The following is a 26492-nucleotide window of genomic DNA, read 5'->3' as shown; positions in this document are numbered from 1 at the left end:
CATTTAAGTTGCTGCTTCATTTTCTTGACTGTTTATATTCCTTCTTTTCCTCTTCCTTTCAGTGTGGTAGGAGCCAAGTTTCCATTTTTATAAGCTAAATTGCTCTACTGTTATTTACAGGACTTCGCAGATATTTTGGTAGAGCCAACGCTAGAGGAGAAAAAGGGAGTTTCAGATAGGCCAGAAGAGGAAGCAGCCACAGACACAGCTCTCCTCTCCCAGAGTTCAATGCAAGCCGTGATGCTGATACACCAGCAGTTGTGTCTCAACTTTGCTCGATCCCTTTGGTACCAGCAGAGTGTGCCGCTCCATGAGGCAAAGCATTACCTCAGCCTGTTTCTGTCCTGCTATCAGACCGGGGCATCTCTTGTTACTCACTTCTACCACCTGATGGGTACAGTAGTTTACTTTTGCTATACCCCCAAGAAATCAAAACGAACAGATGCAATCACTGCTTCTGGAAGAATTAAAACAATTCCTTATTGATGGCGTTTCCTTAGCTTAGAGAATATAAGCTAATTCAAAAATATTGATTGAAGATATAGCAGTGAAGATGAATTTTCATTGTTTGAGTACTTTGAGTGCAAAAGAATTAAGAAAATAAGGGCATGGACTTAGTTTAAATGGTCTTTTTCTCAGCATTATTTCTACTTTCCCTCTCTTAGCTTCAGTGTTTTGAAATGAAATAATGTGTTCTTGGAAACAACCTGGGAACTCAGAAGTTAATGTTGCTGAATATGGGTTTGATAGAGTTTCCCATGTGACCTCCTAAGTTAAGCTATACAAGAGGAAGGAGATCTTTAATTTCCTTCATATCTACCCACTAAAGCTACAAAGACTGGGAATTTGAATGCTCCAAGCCAAACTCTGCACCATCTTGATTATACCTAGGCAATATCTGAATTTCTCTGTATCCCCCAAACTTGGCAACTATTGTGGCATTGGGCATCACAGTTCTCTGGGCCCATGATGCTTTTGGGGAGGCATTGAAGTGTCTGCTTTACTAGTCTTGAATAGTTCATTATTTCTGAGCAGGTTTCTGGCATCTTTGTAGCTTACTGACAGATCAGCTTACTTAGTTCGGTGAATTTACCCCCTTTTTATTGATTTTACAGGGTTTGAGCTGAATGACCAACTTTTGGGCAGCCAACTTTTAGCCTGCACCCTTTCCCATAATACTCTCTTTGGGGAGGTAAACTCTGCCTTGATGGTGAAGCCCGATGGACCCTATGACTTTTACCAGCACCCCAATGTCGCCGAAGCACGGCAGTGTCAACCAGTGCTTCAAGGTTTCTCAGAGGCTGTCAGTCATTTGCTGCAGGAATGGCCAGAACACCCAGCACTTGAGCAGGTAGGGCCACCAGTGAGGAAGGTGGTGGCCTAAAAAACCTAATCTGCACTGAGTATGTAGCCACGGACCATCCTGGGAGCATTCATGTACACTTTTGTACATATATACAAGTGTCTAAAGAACCCCAGTTCAATGAGAAGCTTCTCATTTAATGCAGAATGAGAATGCCAGTTTGCACTGATGTTGTATAAATGATGTCTGGGGGCTCCATTGTCACATGTGGCATTAATTTATTGGGCAAGAATTGCTGTCCACATGTTATAATACTACTGTATTGCTATTTATATAGGCACCTACTCATACTCTCAAGGGACTCATGGTTTTCTTAAATGTGAAATTAGGCCTTGGTCTTTCAAGATGGGCAATTTTAACTCAGACATTGTTCTGTCATGTTCAGCCAGTTTTGTGGTAATTCTTCTTGTAGAGAGTAATGATTGTCTTATCAAACTCAATCTTATTTCCAGAGTTATGCTGCAGATGCAGTTTTTATCTCAGGATCTGATCTCAGTATCCACAGCTCTGGAAGTTTCACCCAAAGCTTTCAGAGATGCTTATGAAGGAGAGGCTTTGAATGAAACTTCTGGTCAAGCCTCTCTTTTTGGCCCAATGGTATTCTCACTGAGATACTCATATCTTTTTTTCTGTAGCTTCTGGTTGTAATGGACAGAATTCGTAGTTTCCCACTGTCCAGTCCCATCTCAAAGTTCCTGAATGGCTTGGAAATCCTTCTGGCAAAGGCACAGGTAAGATGATTCTTTTTCTCTTCCTCATTTTGGCTTGTAAGCAACTGAGAAAAGGTTTATCTGTAGGCACCCTTTTTTCTTTTTTGGAAGAATAGAAAGTGGTGGTTTGGGACGGAGATTGATAACCTTGTGTGACGTTTCTGGCATGTGGTCAGATGAGTGCAAGTGAATCATTTCCTGCATGTGTGCCATCTGTTTCACCTGTTCTTGAGTGTGGGAGTCGGTCTAAGGAGGGCTCACTCTGCCAGGCACTTCCAGGTGTGTCTTTAGTCTGGTGGAGTCCCTGTCCACATTGCCTCCTGTGATTCCTCTCAGAGCCTCTGAGGTGGCTGGTGCCTTACTGTTTCACAGATGATGGTTTTGTACTTTGGAAAGTTTGTATGACTTTGTTCAAGATCAGAAAGCTAATAGCAGGAATTCATACTCAGGTCTCCAAAACTTGTGCTTTGACTGCCTCTATACTTGGCTATGGAATTCAATCAAGTACAAGAAAGAACATGAAACTGGACAGGCTGGATGTAAAGTCATTTATTGGTGTTAGAAAAATCATTGTAAAAATTGTTTAAGGGTTCAGTAGTGTTGAATACAATCACTCAAGAAAAATTCAGTATATTCCCGAGGATTGAATAATGACCAACCACGTTTTACCGTTGTTTCTTTAGGATTGGGAGGAAAATGCAAGTCGAGCTCTGTCTCTGCGGAAACATCTCGGTTTGGTCAGTCAGATGATCATCCGGTGGCGTAAATTGGAACTGAAGTAAGTGATATGTTTATCACTTGCCCCTCCATCCTGAGCTTATGTTTTAGGGAATTTTTTGAGAGTTTGGATTTTCAGAGTATGTGAAGTGTGTCCATTATAGAATGTTCTTTTCAGTCGTTAGTCACACAGTTAAAAGCAGGCATTAAAATGACCTTAATGTGGGCCAGAACAGCAGCATACACTTCTGGAGCAGCAAACTTGGCATCTTCTCACCTCCATTTGGGTGGAGAAAATGGGATCATTAACTTGTGCTTCTGTGGTTTCATATGTTTAAATTGTTTTCCCTAAGTGCCTCTGTGGCCTCTTTTCTTATGTTTCAGCTGCTGGTCCATGAGTCTAGATAATACCATGAAGCGCCACACTGAGAAATCTACCAAGCACTGGTTCTCCATCTATCAGATGCTTGAGAAGCACATGCAGGAACAAACAGAAGAGCAGGAAGGTAACACCTGTTGGCCTTTGCCTGCTTGGTTAGAGGTTCAAAGCTAAACTCGGAGCCTGGGATTCACTTGTTTCCATGTCTTATCCCCCTACTGCCTCATTTTATTCCTGTGAGGTTGGACAAGAAAGAAAGCAGTGTAGTTCTTTTCTTATTGGGAGAATAATGGAACTTTAGGGGAGGTTCAAGGGTTTAAATGGCTTGTCCAAAGTCTAGAGAACCAGACATAAGATATTTCTATCCATGAAATGATCAAAATGAAAGATGCCTTCTTGGGAGGTGTGAATGAAAAGTGTTTTCGATGTAGTTACAACAGGCACCTCGTAATTCACTTTCATAATTTGCTGTGAGTGTATTTAACAAACATTTATTTTTAGATAAGCTTGGAATTCAGCTGTGGGCCTTGTTTCAAAGCTCTGCTTTAATCGTAGCCTACCTGACGGCCATTCCTCAATTTATTCCATAGTGGCTTGCATGCGCATTGTGATTAGGGAGCAATGGTTGTGGGCAAACGTGTTTTTCTGTTTGAATCTCTGAAGATGACAAGCAGATGACCCTGATGTTGCTGGTTAGCACTTTACAAGCATTTATTGAAGGATCCTCACTGGGAGAATTCCATGTGCGGCTTCAGATGTTACTGGTTTTCCATTGTCATGTTTTGCTGATGCCACAAGTTGAAGGAAAGGGTAAGGATATATATTTTTTTATCATTTCACTGCACTATTAAAATGGGTAAGACTTTGAGTTCTCTACATGAGATGAGTGTCTTATTGCACACAAGGTTTTAAACAAGATACTTTTGGTGGTTCTTTATTTTAGTGTGATTCATGTTAAATATAGAGAAGAGCATTCAGAGTAAAGTGCAGATTGCCTGTAAACAAAGCCCTGACTAGTGAACTCTGGTAGAGTTAAATTGCTAGATGCAGATTTCTACAGCCGGCATGTTGAGGCAGCACATCTTTGTCTAGACAGCATATATGTCCTGGGCTTGATCTGTAAAAGCCCTTACAAAGTTCTGTGATGTAGTGAAAGCTCTGCCGTATATCAGGTAACTACACATAAAATTGCCTGTCAGTTACCGTTCCTGACCATAGCTGTTCAAATAAAACTTCACTATAAAATGAGTGTAAGTTATACATGAATGAGCGAAGTGAAACTTCTAATATACCATTTTTCAACTGCTGAGTTTTTACTTTTAAAATAAGATTTAGAATTGTGGTCTTAATATAACCCCTGAGTACATCATTTTTTAAAAGCAGAAGCACAACAACAACAAAAGTACTTATAAGCTGAAATGAAAAATTGGGTCATGTTGACAGCCTGCATCTCTGGGAACTGCTAAGCTCAGAGAGGCTTCCTGACAGGCTGATATGCAGTCTGCCTGTGAGACATTGTGCTGTAATCTCATGGTCTCAGAGTAATGAGGAAGGCTCATTACTGAAATGTGAAGCCCACAGGTGGAGCCAGTAGTGCATGCGGCAAGCATGGTGTTTTTGTTTTCTTTTTGTTTTTTTCCAGATTCACTGTGCAGTGTTCTATGGAACCTGTACCATTATTACAAGCAATTCTTTGACCGGGTCCAAGCCAAAATCATGGAACTTCGTTCCCCCCTAGAAAAAGAACTTAAAGTAAGATAAACAGCTATCACGATCACTCTTGGGAGAACAAAAATCAGCAAATTCTTTTCCTTTCATTCTGTTCTTTTACTCATTTAATAGTGAGACATGTTTTATTGAAGCACAGTGGGAGGCAGGGGCTAGGGGAGTGGAGGGAGAGCTTTGCTGCTGCCAAGTAGGTTGGCAAGATTTACTTTTTTGTGGCATTGGGTCCATTGCTGAATCAGCCAAAGGTATGAGAGTAAATGGAGTGGCCCCTATTTTTCTGCTGGTGGATTCCCCTGGCTCCTCAAGTGGCATGCCACGAAACGTTTGTTAGTGCCCCAGGGTCTTGTCCATGCTGACCTTCCACCTTAGAGATGTGTCACACAGTGTTGATCCATGTGCTGTGGAGGTGCTGGAAGGGCTCTTTTTTGTTTGATAGTTTTGGTGATTGTGGAGCCAGCCCTGGTAGGAACGGGACTAACTCAGGAGTACTAAGCTGGAGTACTCATCAAGCAGCCTCTTGATTGTAGTGGTGCTGTTTTTACTGCTTTGTGACAAGTGCATTGTTCCTCCTTTGAGACTTGTTTTAGTTCATGAACACTCAGTCCTGTGATGGGGATGGAGTGGGTGCTTGACTTTGGCAAGCAGATGATCTAGAAAGAAATAGAATGACCAGCTATAAAGCTGTTCCTTGAGTTTCATTTATTTTACAGGAATTTGTTAAGATATCTAAATGGAATGATGCCAGCTTCTGGTCCATTAAACAATCTGTGGAAAAGACACACAGGTAATTCATCCCTTAAAACTGGAGGGTGACAAATACTGTATGGTCTCACTGATATAAACTGACATTAGTGAATAAACTTAGAGAATTTCATTGGTAATAGAGACCATCAGGAGATAGAAATAGGGTAAGATATTGGGTAATTGGAGCTGAAGGGATACAAATTGTGCAACAGGACTGATTGTAAAAACTCCAAAACGAATAGCACAATACTACCTAACTGTAATACAGTTATGTTAGAACACTGAATGAAGCTGAATGTGAGAATGATAGAGGGAGGAGGGCTGGGGGCACAAATGAAATCAGAAAGATAGATGATAAAGATTGAGATGGTATACTCTAGGAATGCCTAGAGTAGATAATGATAGTGACTAAATGTACAAGTTTAAAAATGTTTTTGCATGAGGGAGAACAAAGGAATGTCATTACTGCAGGGTGTTGAAAATAGATGGTAATTAATATTTTAAAATTTCAACTTATGTGTGAGACTAAAGCAAAAAATGTTTATTTGGTACAAAATTTATATTTTGACTAGTGCATTTACTATTATAACTTATATGGACAGCTTAATTGAACACCATAAGTATATGGAACCTTCAGTAGGGCAAAAGATTTTGTAGGTTTGTCCAGATTGATGCCCCAATAAATCCCAGAGTGATTTGAACACTGAATAAAAAAGTATTTGCAAAGTCCCCTTGGGGGAATGATCAGAAAGGGGGAAAATTCAGCTTTCCCAAGTGGAGAATTCTTGATATTCTCACAAGCAGTGGGGACAACCAGAGCTATAGGCTGAGTCCCCATTCTTGGAGTTTGTGCATATGAAACTTAACGCCACAAAGGATAGGTAAAGCCTACTTAAAATTAGGCCTAAGAGTCACCCCCAAGAGAACCTCTTTTGTTACTCAGATTTGGCCTCTCCCTCCAGCCAACACAACAAGCAAACTCACCACCCTCCCCCTGTCTATGTGAAACATGACTCCCAGGTGTGTAGACCTTTCTGACAACGTGGAACAGAAATCCTATAATGAACTGAGACTCAGCATAAACGGATTGAGAAAACCTTCTGGACCAGAAGGCGGAAATGCGAAATGAGACAAAATAAAGTGTTAATGGCTGAGAGATACCAGAGTCATCCTGGAGGTTATTCTTAGGCATTAAATAGATGTCACCTTGTTAGTCAAGATGTAATGCAGAGACTGGAGGGAACTGCCTGAAAATGCAGAGCTGTGTTCCAGTAGCCATGTTTCTTGAAAATGATTGTATAATGATACAGCTTTCACAGTGTGACTGTGATTGTGAAAACCTTGCGTCTCATGCTCCTTTTATCTACCTTATCAGCAGATGAGTAAAACATACGGAATAAAAATAAATAATAGAGGGAACAAATGCTAAAATAAATTTAGATTGAAATGCTAGTGATCAATGAAAGGGAAGGGAAAGGGGTATGGTATGTATGAATTTTTTTCTGTTTTATTTCTTTTTCTGAATTGAGGCAAATGTTCTAAGAAATGATCATTATAATGAATATGCAACTATGTGATGATATTGTGAATTAATGTAGAATGGAATGCTCATATGTTAAGAAAAAAAAAACCCAGCAAAATTGCCCTTGAAAAAACAACACAAAACCAAACCGTAGGGTGACCAAAGCCCGGCATTTTCAGTGGTAGGTAGGAAGAGACATTGTCGCAGTGACCTGACTCAGTGCTGCCTTGAGCTTACAAAACACACTATGTCATTTAACTGTAGTCTAAATTCTTCTTCTTCTTCTTTTTTTTTTAAATAAGGCAGTTACAGAGTATCTAAGGAAATCATTGTGAACAGAAGATATGGGTTATTAAGTTATGTGCATATGTCTTATGTGTTTTTTAATATTTTCTCACTTTTTTATTGACATTTTTCCTCTCTGTTGTTGCCTCTGGTCAGGACCCTCTTTAAATTCATGAAGAAATTTGAAGCTGTGCTGAGTGAACCCTGCCGGTCATCCCTGGTGGAGAGTGACAAGGAGGAACAGCCTGACTTTTTGCCGCATCCAACAGATGTGGCCTCAAGTGGGGCATCCCCCATTCAGAGTCTAAACCAGGCACTTAGGGAGACCCTGTTAGCGCGGCCAGCAGCTGGACAGGTACTATTTGTGGGATAGTGCTTGCTTATTCAGCCTGGAAGGTGGAATCTAGGTTTTATGTATAGAGTGTTCTTGGAGCTAGGCAAGAAAACTCCTTTGAAATCTTACTCCTTTGGATGTAGATAGCATTTTATCTGCCTGAACCTGCTGCAGCCTTAGTATTGCCACTGGCACTGGTAGTTTAATGTTAGACTATGAGAAATAACTGTCACGCCTACCTGTGAGCATTTCATCTACGTGTTAGGGAGATTTGCAGCACCAGTTTAAGGATGCCAGTGAAACTGCCTTTGTCTGCAAAGGGGTGGATGTGTGCAATACTGTGCTGGTTTATAGTGTTTGCTGACTACCATGGAGTAAATATTCCCAGCCTTGCCAGTTTCAAGCACCAACAATTACAAACTAGCTTGCAATATTCCTGTAAGTTTAACATCATATAGAGCTTTGGTGGGTGGTGTGTTCCAGGATTGGTGCTCTTGCTTCATATCCTTGAATATTGGGAGCTCTGGAATCAGGACACTGCTCAAGGGAGTAATCACTTTGCTTTCTAACTATACCTCCCAAACCTGGGGTCCACAGGTAATGCAGGTCCTTGAGCAATCCTTTTTAAAACAACTTTAGACCAGTGTATTTGAGAACTTTGACATACCTGATTTTTAGAAAGCATAAATTGTGGAAATTAACTCAAGAAGAAATTTGCACTGATAAACCTGTAACCAGTCAAGGAAAAAAATTAACAGTAAAAAATATATCACACTGGGACTCAGCATCAAAGGACTGAAAAAATCTTCTCAACAGAAAGGGGGAAGACAGAAATAAGACAAAATAAAGTGTCAGTGACTGAGAGATATCAAACAGAGTCGAGAGGTTATCCAGAGGTTATTCTTACGCGTTTTATAGATATCCCCTTTTTAGTTTAAAGTGTATTAAAAGACTAGAAAGAAGTACCTGAAACTGTAGAACTGTGTTCCAGTAGCCATATTCTAGAAGATGATTGTATAATGATACAGCTTTCGCAGTATGACTATGTGATTGTGAAAACCTTGTGTCTGAGGCTCCTTTTCTCTACTATATTGACAGATGAATAAAAAATATGGATTAAAAATAAATAATAGAGGTAACAAATGTTAAAATAAATCGAGTAGATTGAAATAGTAGTGTACAATGAAAGGGAGTGGTAAGGGGTATAGAAAAAAATAGGGGGAACAAAGGTTAAAGTCTATTGAGTAGATGGAAATACTAGTGGTCAATGAGAGGGAGGGGTAAGGTGTATGGTATGTGTACGTTTATTCTTTTTTCTTTTTATTTTTCTGGAGTGATTCAAATGTTCTAAAAAATAATCATCATGATGATATGCTACTATGTGATGATATTGTGAGCCATTGATTATACACCATACATGGAACGCTTATATGTTAAGAATGTTCATGTTTGTCTGCTGTCTCAGTTTAATACAAAATAAATTAAATTTAATATATATATATGTACCACAAAAGAGTACTAGGCATTGAGCTATTTTAATATTTAATAGTTTAGACAGAATAATAGAAATTGAGTTTATACCCATAATATGGCTGCCTAAATATGATAAAGTTGCTAAGTTTATTTTCTTTTGATTGTATTCATCAGCTTACTGCTTCTGTCATGCTTATCAAAATTTTTTATTTGCGGTTGATGTTAGCATAGGAATTCAGGGGGTCTTGGGGGTGGGGAGAAAAGGAAAGAAAATGTGCCCTTGATGGGCAACAATTCATCCCTTCACTTGATATCTGGACTCCCAGTTCTTTAGCTGTTAATCAGGTATTGGTAGAAGTAGGATTGGGCAGATCAGCTTAGCTTTGCTTGTGTATCTCCAAATCCATGGGGGCTCAGCCCCTTAACAGCAGCTGTTGTTCATCTTGATGTGTCCACATGGCTACTGTAGCAAACATTGCTGGAGGCTCAGGAGAGAGGGTTCTTGTGCATCAGTGATTGCACATGGAGACCAGTTCAATTTCTATAGATGTCTGCTGTTTTAATTTTAGTGATGCCACAGTTGTACTTGTGAGAGTTTAGAAATGGTGATAATGGAATTCGATATTTGCTGAGCTGGGAAGAGGGTAATGGTGCCCACAACTTTTAGATTCAGCAACGATGCAGGCTAGAACTATGTGTCTTTTTTACCATGAGGCTAACCTGTGCTCTCTCTCATAGGCCATGATTCCAGAACTGGGTCAGAGTGTTGCCCCTTTCCCCTTGGAGGGGGAACTTCTAAGGCGCCTGCCGAAGCTCATGAAACGAATGAGGAAGATGTGCCGGACATTCGTGAGGGAGAGTCCTGTGCCGCACTTGGTGGAGAGTCTTGATCAGTTCACAGGTGGGTGCCAGCAGCCAGGGCAGGTGTGGGGGTTGCATCATTGCAGCTTTCCTCAGGGCTCAGTGCATGGGTTATTTTATATGTTCTTTTTTGACAACCTGAATAGTGTTTGGCAGTTAATTCAATGAACAAGTGGGCTGAAAACCAGCAGAACTCAGACCCAGGAGCCATCTGAGTCTGCACAAATTGTCATAATTTTCATCTTGTCATCATCTCATATAAAGTAGTGATATGTTATGCCATTTTCTACGTCAGTCTTGTCTTAAACCAGCTCTTGTTGGTTGGGTGGTGACCGAAGTAAAGGGACCTGGAGACAGATTTCTCAGTTTCTAAACTGTCCACACCTCTTAAAATGTTCTTTTCTTCTATTAAAAGAAAAGGAAGATTCACCCACAGTTCTCTTCTTGCCTCCTTAATTTCAGAAAGGTGTAGCATTTCTTAATCTCTCTGGCTGTCCTTGCTCAAGGAGAATGAGAGCCAAGATCTGCTGCATAGTGTAACAGAGCAGTGGCTGAGGAAAGGAATCCAGAACCCAATAGGTTGTTTAGGCCCTTGGCAGCCTCTTACCCACTGGCCTTACCCTCCACAGGGAGTGTAGGGTTTGTTTTGGATGGAGCCAGTCCTCCTTTAATGAGGAGTGATCCCAGAGAATTTTTTTCTGAGTTTGTCAGAGTAACAGCCTGATACCCATTATTCAAGGTGACCTGACTACTTGACCCTGATGATGAGGGCGAATGGAGTGTAGACCTGTGGGCATATCCTGGAAAGGGCACATACTCTGTGTGAATTAAAGCTTGTCCTCCTAACTTCTAAATCTCCTGCTGTGGCATTGTGATGTGCTGTGGTGGTTTTGCACCCATCCAGCAACCTCCTGTGGCAGGTTGGCAGCACTGCGTTTCCAGGCACCTGTGTTTATTCAGGTTGTTTATTGTTAAGAGATCTCGAACACCATGTGTTCTCATTTTTCTGTTTCCAAGCATCTCCATGAGTTTAGTTCAAACATCTCCATCAGTTTAGTTCGAACACTTAGTGAACATTTACCAAATACCAAAACTGCTTGGGATATAAAGATGAATGACACATGGTCTGCATTCCTCAAAAGATCCCCAGTCTTGGGTCATTTAAACACATTAAGAAGTCCTTGGGATTTCTTTATGAACTATCATTCCCCCCTCTTTCCTCCTGTAGGTGAAGTAATTTCCTCTGTGAGTGAGCTGCAGAGCTTAAAGGTGGAGTCCTCCGCAGAGAAGGAGAAGCAGCAGTCAGAAGCCAAGCACATTCTCATGCAGAAGCAGCGAGCTTTATCAGACCTCTTTAAATACCTTGCCAAAACTGGTAAGGCTCTTGCTTGAAAACTGATGGAGTGTAATCAGCAGCTTTTAGGGGGAGAAAGAATGGGAGGGATTTGGGGAAATTTCTTGAGACATTTGAGATGGTGGAAATTAGAAGGTGGCAGACCAGGTTTTGAAATGCCATTCTGTGGGTACCATTTGTGCATATGTATTCCTGTGATGAAGCATTTATGATGCCAGTCATTTTCACAGTTTTGTAATGAGGCTTTTCAGAATTCTTGTTTTTTATTTTCATCACTGGATGCTATACAGCACCCACCCTGCCCAGTGTAGCATGGAGAGCAGTGCTTCTCCATCTTTAATGAGCGTGCACACCACCTGGGATACAGTACAGATGCAGATTCTGTTTTGGTAGATGTAGGGCAGACCTGAAAGTCTGCATTTCTCACCATCCCCTGGTTGATATTGTTCGGAGCACTTTTAATTTTTTTTTAAAATATAACAACAAACAAACAAAAACATTCTTAACATATCATTCCGTTCTGCATATATAATCAGTAATTCATAATATCATCATATAGTTGCAATATTCATCATCATGATCGTTTATTAGAACATTTGCATCAATTCAGAAAAGAAATAAAAAGACAACAGAAAAAATTCATACATACCATACCCTTTTCCCCTCCCTTTCATTGATCACTAGCATTTCAATCTAAGGTGATTTTAACATTTGTCCCCCCTATTATTTACTTTTATTCCATATGTTTACTCGTCTGTTGACAAGGTAGATAAAAGGAGCACCAGACACAAGGTTTTCACAATCGCACAGTCACATTGTGAAAGCTATGTCATTATACAATCATCTTCAAGAAACATGGCTACTGGAACACAGCTCTACATTTTCAGACAGTTCCCTTCAGCCTTTCCATTACATCTTGACTAACAAGGTGACATCTATTTAATGCCTAAGAATAACCTCCAGGATGACTCTGGTATCTCTCAGCCATTAACACTTTATTTTGTCTCATTTTGCTCGTCCCCCTTTTGGTCAAGAAGGTTTTCTTAATCCCTTGATGCTGAGTCTCAGCTCATTCTAGGATTTCTGTCCCATGTTGCCAGGAATATCCACCCCCAATGGGAGTCATGTCCCACGTAGATGGGGGAGGGCAGTGAGTTTGCTTGTTCTGTTGGCTAGAGGGAGAGGCCACATCTGAGCAACAAAAGAGGTTCTCTTGGGGATGACTCTTAGGCCTAATTTTAAGTAGGCTTGACTTATCCTTTGTGGGGTTAAGTTTCATGTGAACAAACCCCAAGATAGGGGACTCAGCCTATTGCTTTGGTTGTCCCCACTGCTTGTGAGAATATCAAGAATTCTCCACTTGGGGAAGCTGAATTTTCCCCCTTTTGTTCGGAGGACTTTACTTTGAGCAGCAAGGTCATGGGAAGGGTACAGGGGTAATCTGTTAGCCACAGGTCTCTTTCCTTAAACGAATGTGTTTATTTCCTAGGTTTGTCATATCGCAAAGGTCTTGTCTGGGCCCGTTCCAAAAACCCGCAGGAAATGCTCCATCTTCACCCTTTAGATCTCCAGAGCGCGTTGTCTATAGTCAGCAGCACTCAGGTGGCCGATTCTAGGTTTGTTTTTTAAATTATAAATGGAGTAAGACATTTAAGCCTCCATGTCTTCATTTGTCAAAACAGGAATAGCAATATCTCTTGTAGAATTGTTGTAAAGGTTAAGAAGGATAACATTTATAAAAGCACCTGGGTATTTCTTTGAGGACTCATTAAATCAGGCACCTATAAATTCTATATTTAAAGAATATATTGGGCAGGCCGCAGTGGCTCAGCAGGCAGAGTTCTCGCCTGCCATGACGAAGACCTGGGTTCAATTCCTGGTACCTGCCCATGTGAAATAACAAACAGAAAACCTAAAGGATTTATTGTATACTTTCACTGAAAGTATAGCAAGGAAACAAATTATGATGACAATGTGTTTTTGTTTTTTAACTTTATAACTCTCTTGGCAACGGAGCTAAGGGGCCATAAATTCTGTTGACTATGGGGACAGACAGCTAACATGCAGTATTAAGGACAGCCAAGCACAAAATGATGAATGGCAGTGGCAGCTGATCTCAATGTGAGAGAAGTCACAAGGATTGCTGGAGAAAAGGAGCCCTGCCAAGGGGAGGGAGCCGCTACCCAACTGTATAGCCAACTGGTCAGCAAATGGGAATGTAAGCCCACCATTTTCCTGAAAAAATTAAAATGCAGAACTTTTTTATAAAATTTCCCCTTTTTTCAATGTAAATTTAAATTTCCTCCTTTTGTAATGTTTATATTCAATTGAAATCTAAAACACTAGGAGGGCCACTGGGCTGAACAAAACACCAATGTGTGACTTCAGCTCATATCACCATTTATTACCTGTTCTATGGCTATTAACAGAGGTAGCTCTGTCTTGACTTTAAGAATGTGTTGTAAGTTATAGGTGATGTTTTATGGGACAGTTAAAAGTACACCATTCTCTTACACATTTTTACCTGTACATTCAAATCATGGGAGTCAGCCTCTGGAAAACCAAAGGACAAATAAAAAGAATGAAGACAGCAAGTATGAGGAGGAAAGGGGTGGGGAGGTGGGGGTGGAAGGAAAGAAGAAGAAAATCATCACTAACAGATTGCTTGCCTGATGCCCAATCCACTACTCAGTGAATCCTCAAAGAAATAAATCTATTCAGACTTTTGCCTTTTGGTTGTAGCCAAATACACCAAACTCTGAGTCTTTAAGATATGAGGTGGGAGACAGTGGCTTTCAATAATTTTTTTTATTAGAGAAGTTAAAGATTTATAGAAAATCATGCAGGAAATATAGAGTTCCCATATATCCTCCCCCCTCCCACACGTAAGTTTTCCTATTATTAATAGTTAGTCCTTGGATAATGCTTTTGTTAGAGTTGATGAAAGAATATTAATGTAATTGTAATATTAACTGGAGTCCATAATTTACATTAAGGTTCACAATGTGTGGTGTTGGATCCTATTTTGTTTATTTATTTGTTTGTTTTGGTGTTTATTCTAGTAACATATATACAACCTAAAATTTCCCCTTATGACCATATTTGTATACATAATTTAGTGGTGTTACGTTTACGATATTGCACTATAATTACCACCCATTCCAAAACTTTTCCATCACTCCAGACAGAAACTTGGTCCCCATTAAGCATTGAATCCCATTCCCTACTCCTGCCCTGACTCTCCCCAGAACAGGACTAGAGACCAACAGTTTAAGTGCAGCCTGGCTCCACATTGCACTGGGCCAGCAAGGGCACCACAAGCTTGCCTTTTTTTTTTTTTTTTTCCCAGCACAGGCAGGCACTGGCGATTGAACCTGTAGTGTCTTAGCCCACCATCTTGGAAACCTCAGAGATCATGATTTTAATTAATTAAATTTTATTTCTTTTCCAGGCTTTGTTCAGAAATTTCATCTTCATGGGACGGGTGCCAGAAGTATTTCTATCGATCTCTTGCACGGCATGCCAGGCTTAATGCAGCCCTTGCAACCCCTGCCAAGGTAGAGTGATATAACCTCAGAGTTGTAGGTTCTGTTCATCCCAGACCTTGTGAGGTGATAACAGCCCCCTTCTGAAAGTGACTGTGCTTTTTCACAACACCATTAAACTTAAGGCATTAAACACCATTAAATTACATTGTCAGTGTAATTTTGTCCTAGATCAGAGAACATCTTACGTAAAATTCTACACACACTTGCCAGCATGGCCTAATGAAAAAGGAAGATTTTGGAAGGAAAATTTCAAATTGAAGAACTGTCATTTATATATCTTTTTCCCTCTGTGAATTGAGAAAGAACCCCTTAATACCCAATTTTGGTGATTAAACCTAGTTCCTTTTCATGGCCTGTGTTAATGATTCGTGGAAGCACAGTCTGAGAACCACTGCTCAAAATGATAAGCGTGTCTCCCCAAGGGTGCAGCACATCTGAAATGTATGTGAGGACAGGGTCATCCCCCCAGGGGTCAAGGGGTATTCCTTGAGATGGCTGTCCAGTGGGCCCTCTGTGGGTCGTGATTGCCAGAGCATCTCCAGCATTCTTGTCCTGCTCTCCATTCTAGGAGATGAGTGTGGGCAGCGTTGAGCGGTGTAAAGGGTTCTCGGCACACTTGATGAAGATGCTTGTCCGGCAGCGGCGGTCCCTGACCACCCTGACTGAGCAGTGGATCATCCTCAGGTACCAGCTGCTGTACTGGGTTTGTGGCGTGAGGAAGGAAGAGTTATGTAGGCTGATGCAGTTGCTGTACCTGGTGAGAGGAATGAGACCTTCTCTCAGACCTGAAAGGAAATGTGAGGCCTAGAGAGGGAGGTAGGATTTCTCTTGGCTCTGCCCTTTGTTTTTGGTGCCACGTTTCTGCACCCCACTCTGGCAGTGACTCCTGGGAGAATGGAGCTTGGGGAATAAGTTCAACGCTGAGTAAGAAAGTAAAACGTTCATTACTGAAAATCCATGCAGACTGACAGGATTGTTTTTAGGGTGTCAGGGCACTCTGGTCTTTGTGCCAGAGGTCAGATTTGAGGCTGTTTGTTTGTTAGGCTTTTAGGATCATGAAGTAGCGATTTGCTGAGAAATATGTGAATGCCCCTTGATGGAAATCTGTACTTAAAAGATGAGACAAAGGGTGTCATCAGAGATAGTATTTCCAGATTGTAATTACTTTCAGCTGTGTTCAGTTCCATTGATTAGAGTTTTGTTTTGTTTTTTTAAATATTTTAATTGAGAAATGTTTAGACACACATGCAGTCAATTAGAGTTTATTTAACAAAGTTGATTTACAAGATACTTCTTAAAAAATAATGGTTGAAACCACTGCAGTGGTTATATGTTGGATGTGAGAGGGCTGTAGGCATCAGGTGATAAGTCATGAGTTTTGATCTCTCTCCTAAAAGGCTGAAGGGTGTGTTGACAACTTTGGGAGCATTTTAAAAGATGACTTACTTCTGTGTATCCTTTATGCTTGATTAGGTAAAAAGTCCCATGCTGGTCTCAGAATGCACAAATTAATTTTTGCATTTTGCTCCATTGATTTCTCTGCACAGGAACCTCCTCAGCTGTGTGCAGGAGATTCAGTGGAGGCTGACAGGGCCCCCAGTCTACCCTATGGCCTTCCCCCCTCAGGACGGTGTGCAGCAGTGGACGGAGAGGCTGCAGCACCTGGCCATGCAGAGCCAGATCCTACTTGAGCAGCTCTCATGGCTCCTCCAGTGTTGCCCCAGTGCAGGGCCAGCTCCAGGCTATGGTGATGCTGAAGCACAGGGCCAGCCATCTGCTCCCCACCTGGAAAGACCAGAGCTTATGAAGGGGCAGCTTTCCAGAGCAGTTCCAGACCTTGTCCCATCAGATCTTTGCTACCCATCCCCAGTGCCTGCAAGTCAGCTGCCACCTGGTTGTAGGATGCGGAAACAGGATCAGCTTTGGCAACAGTCAGCTACAAGATTAACAGAGATGCTGAAAACCATTGAAACAGTGAAAGCCAATGTTGACAAAATTAGGCAGCAGTCTTGTGAGACCCTCTTTCATTCTTGGTGAGTGTGCTTTATCTTTACTCTCCCCTCTGTGCTTGGTGCCTGTTCAGAGTATAGTAATGGGATGAAATTATAAAAGGAATTGTGGTTTTAGTGCTCTGCTATACAATAGATCAACATGGTTTTCTGTGGCAAATGTTCAAACGGAGTTTTGCTGTATATGCATTAAAGGGGTTTCAGGGAGTTTTCTTTGGGGGTGGAGTGGTTTTCATGGCCCCCTCCTTTCAACATTGTGGCATTTCTGTTGTTGCAGGAGAGATTTTGAAGTTTGCTCTTCTGGGCTGAGTTCCCTGTCCCAGGTGTCAGCTCATTTGCAAGGCCTAGAGTCCTTGTTCATTATTCCAGGGATGGAGGTTGAGCAAATGGACCCACAAATGGCATTGATTGAGAGCCTGGAATATGTAAGAGGAGAAATTAATAAAGCCACAGCGGATTTTGCTACCTGGAAGATGCATCTCCTCACTTCAAATAGCCAAGGAGGTATTGATTGTTGTTCAGTAAGAGAGCAAAAGTCCAGTGTAGTAATCATGTCTTAGATATTTAAGTCTCCGTTGTCCTCTAGAAGCATTCTGTATTGTTCTTGAGGTTGCTGCCCAGGGTTCTAAGGCTGGGAGGTGTGGTTGGAACACAGATGATAAACTGTGCCTCATTCATCTTTGTATCCGCACAAAGCACGCATGGTAGGTGGTTCACAGGAGGAAGGTTGTTGATTTCCAGAGGTATTGAAGTGAATATTGTAAATTTTTTGGGGGGGGGGTGTTACTATTTTACTTATTAGGAAACCAAATGTTGGATGAAGGGTTTGTGGAAGATTTTTCAGAGCAAACGGAAACTGCCATCCGGGTCATCCTCTGTGCCATTCAGAACTTAGTGGAGAGAAACAATAAAAAGGCAGAGGAGAACACGGAACAAACCAGATCACAAGAGCAGGATGGTATGTCTGAAATAAGGCAACAATTAGTTTCATAGTTGATTTAATTTTTTATTTGGTGATTTATTTCTGTGGTTAAATATTTAAGGACAGATATTGTACGTACATGACTGTATGAATGAAGATGAAAAGGGTTTATTTTTCTGTTACTCAACATTATGTTCTTTTCTGTGAATTAAAGAAGCAACAGCCTTTGAGAGACTGCAGTCAGGACATCTGACAAAACTCTTAGAGGAAGACTTCTGGGCTGATGTGAGCACTCTGCAGGTGCAGAAAATAATTTCTGCTGTTTCCGAGCTGTTGGAGAGGCTGAAATCCTGTGGGGAGGACGGCACTGCAGCGAAGCACCCGGTAACCAGCTGTTCTCCACAGCTTTTTGCTGTTCAGAGTGGTTTGAGCAAAGGCAGAATGGGTTTCCCCTTGCCCCACAGGGACGGGCCCACAGCAGGCCTCAGCTGCAGAACCACGAAGATCGGGACCTACGAGATCGCTGGAAAGCTCTGAAAAGCAGAGGGCTTCCTAGCTAAGGGTTACATTGACAGGATGCGGAGGTGCTAAGGCACTAGCGCTCTCGTGGGACTCTTGCATGTCCTAGACACATCTTCCCAGCCTTTCATCGTAATGGTAAAGGCTGCTATACTAATGAAAGCTCATGGCCACCATGCAGACACCATTCCTTCTGCCATGAGCCCGTGGAGTAAGTTGTCAACTTCAAATTCAGGCCAGAGAAGCAATTGATTTTGTAGGAAATTGTAGTTTTTTCCCTGTGATATTACCTCTAGTGCCAACTTTGATTTCCTCCTAGAATTTATTTGTAAACATTTTATTTCTAAGAGAAACTTTTTAACTAAATGAGACTTCATTAACTAAGAACTTACAGTGTATTTTTATCAGTGTTTGTGTGAACAAGAAAGAAATGTCAGTGAGTGTGCTTTTTTTTTTTGTAAGTGGGGGTGATAGTGATTGTGGTAAAATTTAGCATGTATGGCATGTAGTATGTTGAAAATGTCATACGGCTATCACCAGTCTCCAGTTTCAGAACATTTTCATTCCTTCAGGAAAACGCGTAACCACCAAGCAGTATAAGCAGGCTTCTGATCAATCTTGCTTTGCCTCCAGTTCTTCAGCCAGTCCTGCTGCTTGTTGGCACGCCTGGTGCCCCTGCTGTCCGGGTACTCAGACCTCGTTCTCTTCTTCCTGACCTTGTCTTTGGCAACTCACCGTAGCACCGCCAAACTGCTTTCTGTGCTTGCCCAGGTCTTTACGGAGCTTGCCCAGAAGGTAAGGACTGTTCTTTTGGAGTTGTTGGAGTGGGCCAGCTGATACTCAGTACACATTGGTGCTTTGTTTTGATGGGTTTTTTATTTTGAACATTCACAAGATAGCAGGAGGTGATTTGCTCTCCCTATGGATTCTTTAGAACATGTCTGATTTATTAAGCATGTTTCCACTAAAGCCTTAGAACCTACGGAGCCCCACTGATAAGTTCCCTAGACTCCAGGACCTGTCTAAAGGCGGTCCTTTCTTTTCTCTTTCAGTCCCCAGTTTGAAAACTCCTTCATATAACTCTTAACTAAACTTGTATTTGTAGGATACATTCTTAAGTCTACTAAGTTTTTTTCAGTCATTTCTATATAATTATGATTAGGTGGTAACAAGCTCATAGTGTTATAAGGAGAGTTTTTTCAGAAGGAAGTTCATTCAGCCATGTAGTCAGTATGTGAAAAGCACAGATGTTACGGAGAGTATAAGCCCTGCCCTTAAAACTCAGGGGCAGGAGACAGTCAAATTTAACCGACTTACACGGTATGGTAAGTGTAGTCATTGGGGTAGGCAGCTCTTGGACTCTTAGTCACTTAACTTCTCTGAGTCTTTGGTCTTCCTACATTTCTCAGTATCTTTTGTGAGAGGCACGGTCAGTTGAGCAGATAGTGGCATTTTGGGGGTTTTTTGTTCTTGTTTTTTTCTGCCTTAGTGTTCTAAGGTTTTCTCCAACACTTAGTACAGTACAGATGAAGTGCACTTAAAGATGTGAATTTACAACCTAAAGATGTGGTCTGGGCTTCTGATCAGTCAGGAGTTCTTGGTGTAGAGTTTCTGAAATATTGGAAAGAGTTTAAGGATGGGGGACAAGTCCAGTGCCTCCTGTCTACAGACACTGAATAGGTGTGTGTTATCTGTTGAGTAGTAAGTGAATGAGTCTCAGATTTGCCCCTTCTGATGGGCACTGAGCTAATCTTAGATCCCATGACTTCTTGGAGAAGATACTGCCTGCAGGAGAGAGTGGTGGGACTGTATATGGTGAAAGTGCCCCACGATTTCTGTTGGCTCTGTTTGCCCGCTTGCAGTGTTGTTCTTGTCTGATAGGCCCTAGAGGACTCTGGCCTGTCAGAACTGTGTATTTTGGGGTGGGGGGTGGGAGTGGATAGGATGTGGTGGAGCATTGGAAGCCCAGTGACTGTCGCAGCTGTAGCCTACAGAAGGGTATCTGGAGCCCCTTCCTCCTCTCCCTACATTTGAGCATCTTTCTTAAAATAATGTAGTTCGATGGAAAAATGTAAGTACCAGAATGTACTTTCCAATCAGTTTTCCAAGAGTACATGTCCTCAAAGTGAGTTTGACTTTCTAACAATCTTTTAAGTGTCCAAATTGTATTTACATCCTTTCCAAGTAGTGCCAGGGGAACGTGAAAGTAGGTCAGGTGTAGTGCTGAGATAACAGATCTAGACTGTAATTGAAGCACTCAACCCACAGAAAGCTAAGTCATCATAATCAGTGTTTGTTGGTCTTGGATGTTAAGGAATTAACATTCCTTCCTAGTTGGCAGCTTATTTACTGTCATTATTTTATTATTACTTTTTTTTAATATTTGAAAAACACCCTTGTGTTAAAGGTTAACTTTCAATAGCAGCTCCTCTCCTAAATAGAGTATGCTGGCCCAGAAGCAGGTTGTCTATGTATGGTTTAGCACCAGATTCCCCAAGAATGTGCAGTGAGTGGGTGATGGTGTGTCTACCTTATCCAGCCATGCCCTATTTCCCAGGACGAGAGACTAGACACTGGATCCCCATCCTGATGTTCAGTGGCCTGCCGGTGGGAGACCAGCTGTCTGAGGCCACCTAAGGCACCACGGCACTGCTGCATCATTCAGCCTGGGCAGGATTCTGACTTAGAGGCGTTACTAGTTGGGAGCTTATTTTTAGCGTACTCTCATCCTCTGATTGGCAAACATCTTGATACCACATATTTTCTCTTAAGAAAATAAAATTTCTGACTGAGGATCCCTACAGTCTCCTATTTTTTGTATTCACCGTGTGACAGCACTAGTAGTTTATTTTCTTTTCAGGCTGTTTTCCAATATCAAACACAATTTTGTTACCTCTGCACATGTTCTTCAGTCTGCCTTCCATTTGCCATTTATCAGTATGCCAAGTGCCTTAGCAACAAAAAGCCAGAGGCCAAATCTGTGCCAGGTTGACTTCCAGAGTTAGGGAAGGTTTTTTTTTTTTTTTACATGGGCAGGCTCTGGGAACCGAACCTAGGTCCCCAGCTTGGCAGGTGAGAATTCTGCCACTAAGCCACCATTGCCCTCCCAGGGAAGGCTTTTTTTTTTTTTTAAATACAAAAATATTAAAACTAGCATGCATTTATTTGGAAGGGTCACATAAGTTTTCTTCAGTATTCAAAGTAAAAACGAGATTTCCTACTTGTAGCATCCATTTCAAGCTTCTCTGTCTCTAGGATTACACGTTCGCTCTTTCTTTCCCCTCTCTGCTCTCAGGAGATCTAATTTGGGAAATTAAAGAAGAAGGATAAAACTCCTTTAGGATTTAGAGACTGGGAGGCTCTGTCCTCACTCGATGACTTTATCCTAAATACTGTTCTTCTGGTATACTTCATTCAAATTTTGGCTTTGGCAAAGGCCTCTACAAAGTCAAAATGTCATATGTTATTTCTCATGTCAAGCCAGAGAACTGCCTAATAACAACCTGTTACTTGCTGTTACTGTTTATGAGTAATAACTGTTTCTTAATAGAGTGAGAAGAATGTCAGAGGTCTCATGTACTCCATCAGATTTAAGATATTCAGCTAGAGAGAGAAATAAACACTTGTTAATTTTTTTGTTTCTTTGGCAGGACTGGAAGTTAAATCTCTCTTTTAGTACTTTTGTGCCTAACTTCTCCATTTTTTTCAAGGGATTTTGTCTGCCCAAAGAATTTATGGAAGATTCAGCAGCAGAGGGAGCAGCTGAGTTTCATGACTATGAGGGAGGTGGAATTGGAGAAGGTGAGGGCGTGAAGGATGTGAGCGACCAGATAGAAAATGAAGAACAGGTATGTTTTCATGCATATGAAATATGCATACCGTATATATGGTATGCAGAAGCTAGACTGCTGTTTTCTCATGTTTTTAAATTTTAACTTAGGCATATAAATGTTTTTTCCTAGGTCAGTAGTTTTCACACTGATTTGTAGATGCCTAGAAATACTGGAGCTTGGGGAGTGGTGTAAATTAAAAGCTTAAAACTGGACAAGAACTTGGTAACTCATTATAGTTTTGGAGGGAAATTAATTTTTTAAATTTTATTTTGAATTGAGATTTTTGCTGATGATTTTTTGGAGAGTGTTTTTTGATAGCAGTTCTTTTAAAAGTAAAAGGCTTGGCTATTTTATAGAAAGCGAACCTAAATGCTGCTGTGTAATACCAATCCTGTTCCATTGTGGTTCTATAGAATATAGAATGGGCAAGGAAGGAGTTCAGCGACTTTCTAGGGTGGAAATGGTCCCTTTGGTTGGTTATGAGGAGTGATACTTTTAAAGCAGCTGTATATAAAATGCAATAAAATTCATTTCATTGGAAATTGCTCTCCGTCCTGCAATATTCTGTACACCTGTCACTGATCCTAATGGAGCGAGGGTCTGTGGAGTAGGGAGCATGTGGGCATTCCCATGTTGTATGGTCCACAGGTGGTGACTTAGTCCTGCCCTCCAGACTCAAACTGAATTCCTTCAGACTGTTCCATGGAAAAGGATGATTTTTTGCCTTCCCAGCTTATTAATAAGTTCCCAGTGACCCCTTTCCTCACCCTCTTCTCATAGGACGTATCATTATCTGTATCTCTTAATAATCCATTGATAGTAATAAGCTCTTTGACTTTTAAGACTTCTGGATCATTAAGGAATTTACTATAATTGATTCTGGGGACAGCACCTTTCTTTGGAGTGCTTATTTTCTGCTTCCTTGAAGAGGCCAGACATCAAGGTTTGCATATTCCTTAGCACACCCAAGGTACGTCCTGGGTGTTTCCTTTGAACTGAGAGGAATAAGGCTTAACTCCTTGGATACATATATCTGTGTATTTTTGGCCACATTATAATAAATGTACCACTCAGTGTCAGAGGGCTTATACATCAGGCATTGCATAAAAATGTATAGCGTAAATGACAGAGACCTGGCTCACCATTTACTGGTGTTTGACTTCAGCATGTCACGTAACTCTCCCACATTTCAAAGTTTTCATCAGAAAACTGAGGGTAAGATCTCAGACCTACCATGATCTTTGCAGTAGTCAGTGACATTAGTTTTTAGGGATCTTAGTCCATCCATGGCAGGTGCTGTTCAAGGAGCAGACTCATCACAGACACATCCTTGGGGTTTGGGTGATGTTATATCCATCTTCATGGGCTATTTTAAGTAATAATTGGATTAATCAACAATGCTAGTATTTGCTGTTAATAGGTTTTATTGTATGTCTTCAAGACATGTTTGAAATGTTTTTAATCTGTACCTTTCTGGTTCTAATCAAGAATTATTTGGAAATATTCGGATGCTTTGAACTAAGATTGTTGCATTGCTTTTTCAAATGCCTACCTTTATTGGTAGTGATTGTGTTTTGTTCATACTGCTATTGGTTGTTTAGATTAACCCTGGCTTGAGACAATCAGAGGTTGTAGAATTTCTTGCTGTCTCTTTACATTCTAAGTCTAAAGCAGACCAGGCATTTCTCTTTAAGGTGTGGTTATAGGTGTTAAAAATAAAGGAACAAACCATACTCCCCTCTTCCTTGGCAGGGAAAGCTGGAAAGAAATAAAAGAGTGACAAAATAATGTTAGTGTTTATGTGGTGGCTCTGTCTAATTTTTGTTTTAGCCCTCTATTTCTTAAAGCTAACTTAATCAGCACAGGCTACCATCCTAATAGGGAGAAGAAAACCTAAAACAATGTAAAACTAATAAGTAAGAACAATCTGAACAAAAAGCATTAAATGGGGTGCAAAGTGATCAGATCACTTTGGCAGTATCTGCTAAATTTTAAATTGTGCAAATTCTTTGATTTAGCAATTCCATGTTTTCTTATGGAAATATTAAGAAGAATCAATGATTTGTATGTGTGTTAGAGGGGGTATGTTTGTCTTTATAAGGATGTTCACCACATTATTAAAGTGGTATTGCAAAACATTTCAAACATTCATCAGAAATTAATTATTATGATCCCATTCATGCAGAGCCACACTATATTTTAATTAAATAGAATGAGATATTTATCAACATGTATCAACATGAAAATATACCCAAGGTATATTTTTTTAATTAAAAAAAAAAGATTGAAAAACATTATGTAAAGCATATCTGTCTTTTGTTTATAAAGATGTTGGGAGGCAGGTTTTAATAAATATAACCTGTATTATAAAGTATGTGTTGGTGTATTTATGGAAAAAAGTCCAAAGTTCACTGATTGTCACCGGTAATTATTTCTGTGGGATTTTTGGAGGATGGTAGTATCACAGGAAACTTGTTTTTGCTATTTTTCTTAGAATTATTTTAATCAGATTTTATTACTTTTATATTTAAAGAAAAAGAACTTAAAAAATCAAACAATGAATTTTTTTGCTTCAAATGGCATAGCACTGAAATATATAAATCAAGGAAAAGTTAACAGAATACAGTCATAATGGGTCTGTGAGAGATCAGAGTGACAAAAAAAATAGGTTTGATTATCACAGAGATATTGTTTTTAAATATCTCTGGGTATTTTTTGTAATTCCCATGAAGAGAACCTCAATAAAAACTATGTTCTCTGGCCACAAATACAGGAAAATTGGAAATTAATTATGGCAATATAAAAGAAACTAGACATTATTATATGTGGCTGTCTCTGCAGATTCTTTTTTTCTTTCTCCAGAGGTACTTTTATACTATTAACCTTAGTATGTATATATATATATTCTATTTAGAGCTGAAGTAAACATAGGATAGTTGCAATGCTTATTTATGCTTTCTATAATGCTTTTTTATATAGGCAGAAGATTCATTTCAGAAGGGTCAAGAAAAAGATAAAGAGGATCCAGACTCAAAATCTGATATTAAGGGCGAGGACAATGCCATTGAGATGTCAGAGGACTTCGATGGGAAAATGTTTGATGGGGAGCTGGAAGAACAAGGTGTGAGATTATCTGTCAATTCATTCTTGTTTTTGAAAAATTAATTTTTTATCCAGGAAATTACGTGTTCCCAATAAGGAGTTTACTATTATCGATTGGAATAAGTTGGCTACTATGTATAAGTGCGAATAAAAGCAATCCGTAGATGTCTGTGGCATTGCTATCTCCACTGTGACTGAAGAGCGGCTGGTGTCCTGGCCATCTCAGTGGCTCGCTAGTGCGCTTCAGGGGAGCCTGAACGAGCAACGGGATAGTCACTGATGCAGTCAGAGATGGAGTTAATGATGTCACCCCATCTGAAAGTCCCAGGCTGGGCTCTCAACTCAGAAATACCATGTCTGGGTAGTTGTTTTTTTAAATAACTTTTTTTTTTTCCAAGTTGCAAAAATAGTAGATGTGGTTTGTAGAATATTTGGAACAAAAATATAGGAAAGAAAGAGACCACCTTTTTAGGCCTACCATCTAAACCTCTTGATAAATTGTGGTATATTTATTTCCATGTATGTGCACACAGAGTTCAAAGACACTTCTGTAGTCTGCATTTTTCATTTTACCTATTTGAACATTCCCCTTGTCATTTAAAATTAATTGAGAATATAATTTCTTACTGCACATAGCCATCTGCCAAGTATTTGTATGATAATTTTGCTACTGCCCTAAATTCTTTCCATCCAGAGCTTAATTTGAGATAGTATCTTATCCTAAGCAATGGCCTTACAGAAATGAAAGCTAAATAGGAGTGTACATTTGCCTAAACAGTGTAAGGATATAATCTTCGGCTAAATAGACCTTAAAAGCAAAGACAAAGGCAAGAAAATTCTGATTAACTCAGACATGATTAAGATGTTGGATAAAGCAAGTATTATGTAGGTGCTGGGGGAGAAACCTTTGAAACTCCCTAGTCCAAAACCTTCATTTCACAGATAGCAAACCAAGGCTGGTGAGATTGCCAAGTCCCATAATGAGAATTCCCCTAGCACCTGGTGAGCCATCCTGGCAGCTGTTCCAGCACTTTTCTTCCTGTCTGTTAACACATTGCAGATCTTGATGTTCCTCCAAACAGTTGGTGA

At 40.4% G+C, this 26492-nt stretch overlaps 1 protein-coding gene across 3 annotated transcripts in view; it reads left to right on the top strand.

The window, feature by feature from the left end:
- Positions 1-26492, top strand: part of MDN1 (midasin AAA ATPase 1) — a 204551-nt gene that overhangs the window by 155660 nt on the left and 22399 nt on the right. For all 3 annotated transcript variants that reach the window (XM_077162407.1, XM_077162406.1, XM_077162405.1), the window contains 21 exons: positions 121-394; positions 1116-1351; positions 1999-2094; positions 2757-2851; positions 3175-3296; positions 3833-3979; positions 4812-4921; positions 5608-5681; positions 7605-7803; positions 9994-10156; positions 11345-11491; positions 12960-13086; positions 14922-15027; positions 15587-15702; positions 16566-17051; positions 17305-17531; positions 17830-17985; positions 18164-18333; positions 19102-19263; positions 22179-22316; positions 25281-25422. In XM_077162407.1, coding sequence (XP_077018522.1) covers positions 121-394; positions 1116-1351; positions 1999-2094; positions 2757-2851; positions 3175-3296; positions 3833-3979; positions 4812-4921; positions 5608-5681; positions 7605-7803; positions 9994-10156; positions 11345-11491; positions 12960-13086; positions 14922-15027; positions 15587-15702; positions 16566-17051; positions 17305-17531; positions 17830-17985; positions 18164-18333; positions 19102-19263; positions 22179-22316; positions 25281-25422 — 3493 coding nt within the window. The remainder of the gene's footprint in view (positions 1-120; positions 395-1115; positions 1352-1998; positions 2095-2756; positions 2852-3174; positions 3297-3832; positions 3980-4811; positions 4922-5607; positions 5682-7604; positions 7804-9993; positions 10157-11344; positions 11492-12959; positions 13087-14921; positions 15028-15586; positions 15703-16565; positions 17052-17304; positions 17532-17829; positions 17986-18163; positions 18334-19101; positions 19264-22178; positions 22317-25280; positions 25423-26492) is intronic.

Source organism: Tamandua tetradactyla, chromosome 5 (assembly GCF_023851605.1).
Source record: "Tamandua tetradactyla isolate mTamTet1 chromosome 5, mTamTet1.pri, whole genome shotgun sequence".
NCBI lineage: Eukaryota > Metazoa > Chordata > Mammalia > Pilosa > Myrmecophagidae > Tamandua > Tamandua tetradactyla.
Note: the sequence above shows the minus strand (reverse complement) of the source record. Positions and strands in the feature narration are given on the sequence as shown.